At 37.6% G+C, this 11,144-nt stretch overlaps 1 protein-coding gene across 3 annotated transcripts in view; it reads left to right on the top strand.

Annotated features, from left to right (window-relative positions):
- Positions 1-9,936, top strand: part of Cep85l (centrosomal protein 85 like) — a 107,560-nt gene extending 97,624 nt beyond the window's left edge. For all 3 annotated transcript variants that reach the window (XM_021174133.2, XM_021174136.2, XM_021174135.2), the window contains 3 exons: positions 3,991-4,098; positions 6,364-6,595; positions 9,722-9,936. In XM_021174133.2, coding sequence (XP_021029792.1) covers positions 3,991-4,098; positions 6,364-6,595; positions 9,722-9,885 — 504 coding nt within the window. In that variant the 3' untranslated portion in view covers positions 9,886-9,936. The remainder of the gene's footprint in view (positions 1-3,990; positions 4,099-6,363; positions 6,596-9,721) is intronic.
- The last annotated feature ends 1,208 nt before the right edge of the window (positions 9,937-11,144 follow it).

The raw sequence follows: 11,144 nt of genomic DNA, 5'->3' as shown, positions 1-11,144 counted from the left end.
GTGGGATTGCAAGCTTGTACACCCACTCTGGAAATCAGTCTGTTGGTTCCTTAGAAAATTGGACATAGTCTTACCGGAGGATCCCACAATACTTCTCCTGGGCATATATCCATAAGATGTCCCAACCGGTAAGAAGGACACATGCTCCACTATGTTCATAGCAGCCTTATTTATAATAGCCAGAACTGGAAAGATCCCAGATGCCCCTCAACAGAGGAATGGATACAGAAAATGTGGTACATTTACACAATGGAATACTACTCAGCTATGAAAAAGAATGAATTTATGAAATTCCTAGGCAAATGGGTGGACCTAGAGGGCATCATCCTGAGTGAGGTAACCCAGTCACAAAAGAACTCACATGATATGTACTCACTGATAAGTGGATATTAGCCCAGAATCTTAGAATACCCAAGATACAAGATACAATTTGCAAAACATTAAACTCAAGAAGAACGAAGAGGGAACAAAACACCCATGGAAGGAGTTACAGAGACAAAGTTTGGAGCTGAGATGAAAGGATGGACCATCTAGAGACTGCCATACCTGGGGATCCATCCCATAATCAGCCTCCAAACGCTGACACCATTGCATACATCAGCAAGATTTTGCTGAAAGGACCCTGATAACGTTGTCTCTTGTGAGGCTATGCCAGGGACTAGCAAACACAGAAGTGGATTCTCATAGTCAGCTATTAGATGGAACACAGGGCCCCCAATGGAGGAGCTAGAGAAAGTACCCAAGGAGCTAAATGGGTCTGCAACCCTATAGTTGCAACAACAATATGAACTAACCAATATCTCCGGAGCTCGTGTCTCTAGCTGCATATGTATCAGAAGTCAGCCATCATTGGGAAGAGAGGCCCCTTGTTCTTGCAAACTTTATATGCCTCAGTACAGGGGAACACGAGGGCCAAGAAGTGCGAGTGGGTTGGTAGGGGAGTGGGGGGAGGGGTTGGGGGCCTTTTGGGATAGCATTGGAAATATAAATGAAGAAAATACCTAATTAAAAAAAAATCTGGTGGTGGCGCACACCTTTATCCCAGCACTTGGGAGGCAGAGGCAGGCGGATTTCTGAGTTTGAGGCCAGCCTGGTCTACAGAGTGAGTTCTAGGACAGCCAGGACTATACAGAGAAACCCTGTCTTATTAAAACAAAAAACAAAAAACAAAAACAAAAACAAAACAAAACAAAACCTATAAGTAGGATAGAGGGCAGTAACAAAGAGGGCTTCACATGAAAGAGTGTTCTTGACATTGTTGTAAAGGAGGTAAAATTTGAGCAGAAATTTTAATGAAGATAGCCAGAGGGAAGTGTGTGTGTGCACGCACATGTACTTGTGCGTGTTCATGTAATTCTAGTATTGTTTTCTTTCAAATGGCTTTTTTCCATCTGGGTTTAAAGATTATGTAGAGTCTGTTGGCTAAAAACCTATGGCTTTCCTTTATTTGAGTTATTTGTGTATTTTTAGACTCTTGTTTAGAGTACATGTAGTTACCATAAAAAATGCTCATAATAAATCCCAATGGGTTATGAACTTAGTAGACTCTTAAGACTATTAAGTCTGGGATGTAAGAAAAATTGTGAAATTTAAAACCCATTTCAGTGCTTTAATTTTACTAACCCTTGACATAGCTAATGAAGCACAAACAGATTGGTACTCTACATTTCACAAGAGTCAAATATTTATTTCAACTAATGGGTTATTCCTTTATACATAGTAGGAAGCCACTGTTTGAAGCAAATACATTTTTTCCTTCTCTTTCTTCTTCTGAATTCTTTTTTAAAATTTAGTTTTATTCGTAATTCATTTTTATACTCTATATTTCATTCCCCACCCTTCCCTACCCACCCTCCAGCTGCTCCACATCTCAAACCTCCCCCCTACCTCACCCCATCTCCACATGGATACTCCCATCCCCCACCCCACCTGACCTCTAAACTCCCTGAGGCCTCCAGTCTCTTGAGGGTTAGGTACATCATCTCTGAATGAATACAGACCCAGCAGTCCTCTACTGTATGTGTGTTAGGGGTCTCATATCAGCTGGTGTATGCTGTCTGTTTGATGGTCCAGTGTTTGAAAGATCTCAGGGTTCCAGATTAATTAAGACTGCTGGTCCTCGTACAGGGTAGCCCTTCTCCTCAGCTTCTTTCAGCCTTCCCTAATTCAACAACAGGGGTCAGCTGTTTCTGTCCATTACAAAGACAGTTTTAAAATCACAAGATTTCAAAAATACTTTGAAGCTTCTTTGTGAAATAACATATATTATTCATTCTTGATAGAACAAATTAACTGAAATGTCTATCAAATTTTCTAGGTTGTCTGCATAGAAAAATAACTAATAATTTGTTATTATGAATTCACATATGAAAATAAACATACTGTGCATCTGCATTTATAAACACTGGTAAATATTACAAAAGCTTTTGTGGACATTAGGTACAATGCCAGAAGAACTCTCTTCTGTTCAGTTGGGTGATTGAAAAGGAAGTAAACATGACGTTGGGTACCATGTAAGGTGGGCTTGACAATCCAATTGTGTTCTTTCATCTATTAACACCATAACACAACTAACTCTTCCCCTTCAACTCTTATATGTACACGTTTTCCTACAATGTAGAATAAAGTGATTGCCGTTTTAGGGGATGAATTCTTGTCTAGCAGCTTTAGCACTGTTGGTAGACTATTACCAGGAAGCAGACAGAAGTGTGTCTGTGAGCCCACTCTCCCAAGGGATATCCAGAATAACATGTGAGCTTGATATTACTTCTCACATTCAGTTTTCCTTCTTGTGACATGATTGCCACATACTTTCAAGTTCTCCAGGTAGAAAGGCAACCTATTTTGCAACTGTCTTAATTTCAGTCTTATGTGGAAACACATTAGTCAGTATGTAGTTGTCAGTCATAGTCAGCATGACTCTTGAGTTGATCAAAGTGCAAAACACTAAGGTTTTAGGGGATTGCATTACAGAATTATGAAAATAATCTCATTGGGCTCAGTTTTATTGTTAAAATGTGAGCTTTAAAGTATTTATATATGCTAATTTTCTCTATAATTCTAATAAAGCCACATATCAAGAAAATTTCATTGGAATTCTGGATTATAGATAAATAATCTTGTCATGCTAGGAAGCATAAATCTTCAAGTAGGTAATAAATCTCCATATATCACTCAGTCAAATGAAGTTACAAAGTAATTGCAATGTCAAAATGTATTCAGAGAGCTTTCTTTTGGTATTGTAGTACATCTGAGGGAATTTAAAACAAGTTCCTGTAAGAAAAGATTTGATTTGTTTTTACCTAACTTTTAAGTCATTAGCCTTTCAGCATTTTATCAGATGACATTTAAAAACAGTAAGTTAAATATCTACCCTATAGAAAACTACTTCACACTCAGATTTGTGTTAGCCTCTATGACTGTCTCATCACATGCAGAGACAATAACTCTGGTCACATTCACAGTGGATGTATGCTATTTGGCTAGTCAGCATACTGAAGCATTTTTAGTTAAGAATAAATACTTGCAGAAAAAAATGACTTATCTCCCCTGGTCATAAGCTTATTGATTTCATGGTCTAACCACAAGGGGAAGGTTGATAGAAATACCTAGGAACCCTACTAAATATGTAGTTTATGGAGGTTCTTTCTGGAGTGTAGAATAAATAGAAACCAGGCATCTGCTTGAGTGACTCAGAAAGTCCTAAGGCATCTCTGTGCTGCTTTGTCATATGCAGGACTTGTTTGTTTGTTTGTTTTATACCAGGAGCATAGCACTAGATAGAACCTCAATTTGATATGTTTCACACACACTAAAATCTTCTCGCTGTTACTTCTCTCTGTTCTTTGGATCTAATGTAGTAGCAATTCCATCACAAAAGGGACTGGGGTGTGTGTGAAAAAATCTTAAGTACTCAGAATGTGCTAGAAGAATTGTGCCTTTTATGTGTGAACATACTTGCTTTATGATTTGCTGCTGTTGTTGTTTTAGTCTATGCAAGGGAAACTTTGTAAAGAGAAACTGACTGCACGGAGTACTGTGGAAGAGCTAGGAAGGAAAGAAGGAAGCCTCCAGAGGTTGACAGAAGCACTACTTGAAGTGAGTAGCAGCTCCAACTGCCTGAAGGGTGATTCTCTGCTTCTTTAAAGTCAATGCTCACTTTGTACAGTAGGTAAAGCAAATGTTCACATTGGAGGCTTGACTTTGATGTGCTAATTACTTAAATTCATTATGACCCACAAGAAAACTCTAACAAAAAGACATGCCTTTATTCTTCTTGGGCTTCCCCGTACATTAGAATTTGGTTTTCATGACTTAACTAGGTAAACTCAAATGTATACATTCACAGAGTCCCAAAGTGAGCAAATAAAGCATAGATTGAACAGAATCAAAGTCCTATGAAGGTCCTCAGGGGATTGCAGTGCTGCTGCAGGTCATACCTTCTCCTGAGTATGAGCTGAAGTAATTGACCCGTGTCTAGAACATGTTATATATGGTACCTAGGTTAGACAAAATACTGAAGTGAATGTCCTCAAGTGGGTGGTGTTTTCTTATATAATCACAATATGATTATCATGCTCAATAAAAATGATTTTTTTAATGTTTGATAATCTGTATTCTTATTTTCCCACTTCAAATACTTTTGCAGAATTTATGGAAGACATTATCCTAACTTTGAGGGCCACACATTGCATGTCATTATTTTGCCTTAAAAATCCAAATTTGTGGACTTCTCCTGTGTTACTGTCTTTTGAAGAAACTAGAAGCTAATTAGTCTTGTAGACTTATAAATTGTTACACATTTAGATTTGTCCATTTATGGTACATTTATGGTACCATTGTAGGCTTCCTTAATGGTAGGTACCACTTGTCCTTTACCCTCTTGAGTTTCTAGTAAGCTAATTATTAGAGCTACAAGCTACATGAAATTCATGTCAGTTTTTGCTATTTTTGTATTGCTGATATATTATACAATAGTTGATTATCCTGTTCTAAATGGCATAAAAAGACTAAGCTCTTTAGGTTAACGTGGTGAAAGCTTGGCTTTTCTACTATATATAGGTATAGCCATTACAAACAGCAGGTGATCTGTGGAACTGGGTGCATATGCAGTTCCCAGCATCTGTTTCCTTGGTGGATTTAGCTTCTATCAAAGTTCATTGCCTAACTAAGTAGATAATGTAAACATGTTAGTTTTTCACAATTACTTCATCCCATTTACCTTTATTATTTAGCATTCTTTTTTCTCCTCAGTCTATTTGGTTATTCTTAAATACAGTTCCAGTTGGAAACCCTGTTCAGCTCACTTTTCAGTAACGTATTTCAGGGTGAGGAAGGAAAAGGATCTTGGTGATGAGGATAGCTGTCAGAGTATAGTGAGTCATGAATCTATGGTGCTCTTTGCAGCTCCAGTCGATTCTGAGATGAGGCTGTTTCTCTCCCCTTCGGGTCATAGTTATATTTAATATATTTTGTATATTAAATTGTAAAATCTAATTCCTGTGAATATCATAACATACATACTTTTAAAAATTAAAAAAAAAATGGTTCCAGTTATACCCAGTGGAGTCTCTGGGTATGTTTACCACATTTCAGGTCATTAACCCCATACCCAGAAATAAATAGTTGAATAACATGAAACAAACTTAGTATATTTTGTAGACTTTTTGTCGAATTTTGGACTATTTTGAGGTTTTTTTGTTTGTTTGTTTGTTTGTTTTACTGGTCTTTGCTTGTATATTTTGGTTTCTGTTTTATGGGAGGGTTTTTGCTTTATTTCATTTTGGGTTATGTTTCTTGTATTTTGCTTGTTTGATTTTTGGTGTTTTTTAAAGAGAGAGAGAAAGGAGTATCCAGGTAGATAGGTGGGGTGGGGAGGTGGATAGGATGCAGGAAAAGTTCAAGAGGGGAAAGTGATCAGAATATACTGCATGAAAAAGGTTTGTTTGTTTGTTTTTCCATAAAAAGAGGAAAAATGATTACAGTATAATTAAGTAACTTCACCTACTTAGCATCACGGACTGAGGTTTAAAGAGAAAGTGTCCTTGTACTTTTCATTCCAAGTGTGTGTGTGTTACATTGTGGGGAATGTACACATAGGCCATTGCTTGTGAAGCTGCCCTCGTGTGATCACTCCCTCTGTTTACTGTGGGCATCTGATGGCACAGAGGAGTCAGCTTGTAAATACAGATCAATGTTCTTCCCCCTATTGAATGTGTGCAGCTGAATTTGGTTAAAGTAAATATACTATGATGTTTGATAATAGACTTATTTGTAGACTTCAGGAAAAATGTTAACCTGTATGACTTATTAATACCCTTTCTCTGTTCTAACAACTGGCTTTGTTTTCTTTATCCACTATAGAACCAAAGACAGATGGGAGAGACGTACTCTTTACTGGATCAGGGCCACGAAGCAGAAGAGTCTAGGCCACAGACCATTCATTCTAAGTGGCCTCTCTTTGATTTGACTGTGATTGATCAGCTGTTCAAGGAAATGTCGTATTGTTTGTTTGACTTGAAAGCATTGTGTAGTATTCTTAATCAACGTGCTCAGGGCAAGGAGCCTAACCTCTCATTGTTACTGGGAATCCGATGTAAGTGTCTGATGACTTGTCTCTACTCTACCTTTTCCATGCTTGATAGTATGCCTTCCTGTCCAAGACTTACAAAAAGGTTTTAGTTTTACCCCTTACAGTCTCATTGTATAAAGTTACAGAAGCCAGCAGGAACATAGCTGTAGAATGCGTAGACATGCTTCCAAAACCAAGTCTATGAAATCACTAGTTAGCAGTGATTTCCCACTTACTCTTCTAAAAGTGACAGTTCCTTCTGTTGCTTCTTTATGGCATTTGCACAGATGAGTGGCCAGCTGTGTATCAACTGCTAGAATATTTGTAAGATAATACTGACTGCTTTTGTATGCATTGTGTGTTCTATGGCTGAATGTGGGTGCCAGTCATTTCGTATGAGCTAGATTCTCGCCTACAGATGTGCTTGCTGTCTTTTTCCTATAAATTCTTTAATACCTTAAAGCATGTTATTTGTTAAATGAAACATACATTTGTATTGAGCTGGGTCAGCAGAGATTTACCTTTACTTTATGCACATGTTTAAGTGTATGCTTGTAAAAGTCTCTGGTTAGTATTAGTTAATGTACACCAGGCACCCTCAGTTGTCTGGGTTCTATGGTAAGTACTCTCAATAATAGAACATTAGCTGAATTATTAGATCATTGCAGCAAGTGCTGTAGTTGATATGTGCTCAAAGAGCAGTTGTAATGTGTGGAATAAAAGTGGCTAAGACTATGTGGGGAAAGGCTGCCAAGGCTTCATGGAGTAGCTGGTGGTTGACAGAATCTGCTAGGTGAATATTGACACTTTGGTTAGAATGAATCTCTTGGAGTAAGAAGTTCACACACAAAAGACGTCAGGTATTTTACAATCTACATTTCAGTACAGCATTTACTAACCTTTACATTAATAGAACTGTGCAAGTATGAATACAATGGAGATTCAAGACTCTTACCACTTTTCCTTCCTCTCCTCAGGTTCAAGACTTTCAGGTTCAAACTCTGAATCCTTACATACGTTTGTCCAATCTGCTACTTTGTCAAGCAATGCATTCTTTTGAATTGCTATCTCATGTCTCTTTCTGTTAACTATTGGCAGACTACCCCATTTTTCTTAAAATTCCTTGCTTACTTGGCTTTTATGACATCATTCTCCCTGTTCTACGTCCACCTTTATGACGACTGTTCATCCACAATATTCTGTGGACTTCTCTGCAGCAGTCTTATTGTGTTTGAGCTGAACATGGTGGTACATGCCTTCAACCCAGCACATGGGATGCAGAGGAAGGAGGATCTCTGTGGGTTCAAGGTCACCCTGGTCTACATATTGAATTTCAAGATAGTTAGAGCTATATAATGAGATCCTGTCTCAAAACAAATCACATTGGGGTACACAAGAACTATTAATCAGTGGATATTTTTATTGGTTTCTATCTATGTTTAGTCCTTATTCTCTCTGAATACTTGTTTTTCCATATCTTTTTATGGTATTATCATACCTTCCCTCCATATATATATATATATATATATATATATACACATATATATATATATATACATATGTGTTTATATATGTATATATATATATATAATATTATACTCTGCCTAAAAGGTATCTTTTGTCTACTGATTAGTCATATCTCTTTCTCGTTCTCCCCCTCTGTTTCCTCCCCCCCACATACACACTTGTCATAACTGACATAAACCCCCCACTTTCCCCAGTTAACCCTGTTCCTCACTATAAGGAGCACTAGCATACTCTACTGGCCTTTTCCTCTGTGCCCTGTTCCCAGTTTCTGATCCTCAAGTTGGTGAGAGCTGAGCTCCACAAGTGCTGATGTTTATTCCTGCCAGTTACACCAGACTTAACCCAGGCTTCCATACCCTGAACGGGATTGCCTTTCTGTTGCCCATCTTGGTCATCTTCTTTCCCCACTCACTTTTCATGTTCTTGACAGTGTCTTGTCTAAACCACAAGTTATTTTTCCTGATGAAATCCCTGTTATAGAATGGATCCTACCTATCTCTGTAGCTTACTTCTTATGACTCTTGCATGTAATTTATGTTCAACTGTTTAACCGTTGCATACTAGTCTTCTCAGACTAGTTTGTTATTTTCTGCTTTCATGGACTATCAATAAATAGTCCCCACCATATCTCTGATTAGGTCTGTACCAGTGTGTCTTGCGGGTAGTAGTGAGCCATCTACAACATACACTGTGCTCAATTGTTTATGAAACTGAAAGGCACTGAGCACAAGTCATTGACTTCTCCATCCAGCAGCACACCTTGATCATGGAAAATGTTCATTACTGTTTAAAAACAGTTACTTTGGGGTGAAGAGATGGCTCAGTGGTTAGGAGCACTGGCTACTCTTCCAAACATCCCAAGTTCAATTCCCAGAAACCACTTGGTTCACAACTCGAAGCCCTCTTCTGGTATGTCTAAAGAGAGTGACAGTGTACTCACATCTATAAAACAAACACACACACACACACACACACACACACACACACACACACAGTTCTTTGGTTCCTGTGCCAGACAAGTGAAGGTAGAAGTAGTTTGTTTCAGTTTTCTTGCTTTTGTTTTGTTTTGTTTTGTTTTGGTAGGACACGCTTACAAGGAGAAGGTACAGTAGATTAAAAGCCAGCTGACTAGAGCCTCACCCTTGTTCAGACATTGGGCCACTCTCCATAAACTTGGTTCAGTTGTTTGAGATTATAGGGTTCCAATACTCTGGTTATGTATTTTTAAACTAATATCTACATGCCATTAAAAACTCCTTTTGTAATGATAAAATTTAGACATTTTCTCTCTATGCAAATAGTTTTCATTTTGTTAGTTGAAACAAATTAAGTACTATAGTGGAGCTCGGAAAGAGATATGAGAGTAGGTTCTTTTACACTTTGGTAACTTTGCCACCCACCAAGCGTGCCAAATTTGTGTATGCTATATAGATTTAATACATTTTAACTAACAGGTATTTGAAGACTTATGGATAAGATCTATTTAATATCAAATAATGTTTAATTTGAACTTAGGCTTGTTGGTATTCACTGTACAATATCATGTCCCTATAATGAAGGTGAGAATCTTAAAATGTCCGTTCAAAAAATGTAAGACTTCCTCTCCACACTTTCTTTACACAGCAATGAACTGTTCAGCTGAAGAGACTGAAAGTGACCACAGCCCAGAAACGCTCACTAAAAAGCTCTCGGATGTGTGCCAGTTACGGAGGGACATTGATGAATTGAGGACTACAATATCAGACCGCTATGCTCAGGACATGGGAGACAACTGTGTTACCCAGTGATCAAGTCTTGGTCCACAGCAACAATGATCCATTATGAAATGCTGCTGTGTTGAATCCTTTGTTTCTCTTTAGGATGCACGAGGGAAAGATGAAGCTCCTTGCCATGCACTTCAGCTTTGTTGTTGTTACATATGCTTTCTGAAGGAGGTTTTAAAGGGACTGATCAATCAGGCAAACAAATCACGTTACTAAGGTCTGCAAGAAAAAGAACAAAATAACCTATATTTTCAAACTACTGATTGTAGGACCAAGCTGTGAACAGGGCCCTTCAGATAAAGGTGTAGGACTTCCTTTACTCCTATAGTTTTGTGTATATATATGTGAGAGCTCATTCATTCTCTCACTTGCTCACTCTGTCAGTCTGTCTGTCTGTCTCTGTGTGTGCATGCCCATTCATGTGCATTTGCATATGCATGGACTTTATCCATAAAATTATAGGATTTCAAAGGTCAAAGCAAAGCTTTGAAAGAAACACACTATTAATTCTTCATTTTGTATAGAAGCATGTATTACATTTTGTAATTTTTATTGGCAGGCCCACTAGATCCAGTACCAAGGTGGTATTATAATGTACAAGGGTAGCAAGCAAAATCATTTGTGTTTTAGAAATTGACTGTACTGAGCTGTGCGATGGAGAAGTTGGCTTGAGGTTGGCACTGAAGACAAACCAGCTATTTTTTCCAGAGTGGTTATAGATTGTCTTAGCAGTGTGAAACTTTAATGTGGTGATATTTTCATTGGCAATGCAATTTATATATAAGAAAACCTAAGTAATGCAATTAATTTCAGCCCTTACTTACTATTTGCAATTTTTGTTTATGATATATATGTAAGTAGAGCCATATATAATTAGCTGAAGGCCTCTGGGGCTTCCAATGACTATTATAAAAAGAAAGATGGCAATGTAATTCTGACACAGTTGCTTTTTATTCACACTTCAGCATTTATGTTTGAACAGTGTCGTGCCTGAATTAGAGTTGAACTACTTTAAGAGAAAGCATATGAATTAATAGTAGTATAAAACAAAATGTAAATCTCAATGACATTTTAATTTCTTTTATTATATTTATTACATCAGTTTGTCATGGAGTATGAAATTGCTTAAGTTAGTTCATCTGGAGCACAGGGTACTACTATGAAGCTCAATTTCACTTGAGCAGATAAACAGTCACCTAAACTTTAAATAAGTATTGTCTCATATCATTTTGTTTAAAAGATTAGGTATTTTACTGCAGCCAGATCTCTCTCGCCCTCCATAC

This window comes from Mus caroli, chromosome 10 (assembly GCF_900094665.2).
Source record: "Mus caroli chromosome 10, CAROLI_EIJ_v1.1, whole genome shotgun sequence".
Taxonomy (NCBI): domain Eukaryota; kingdom Metazoa; phylum Chordata; class Mammalia; order Rodentia; family Muridae; genus Mus; species Mus caroli.
This window is presented reverse-complemented; position numbering and strand designations above follow the sequence as displayed.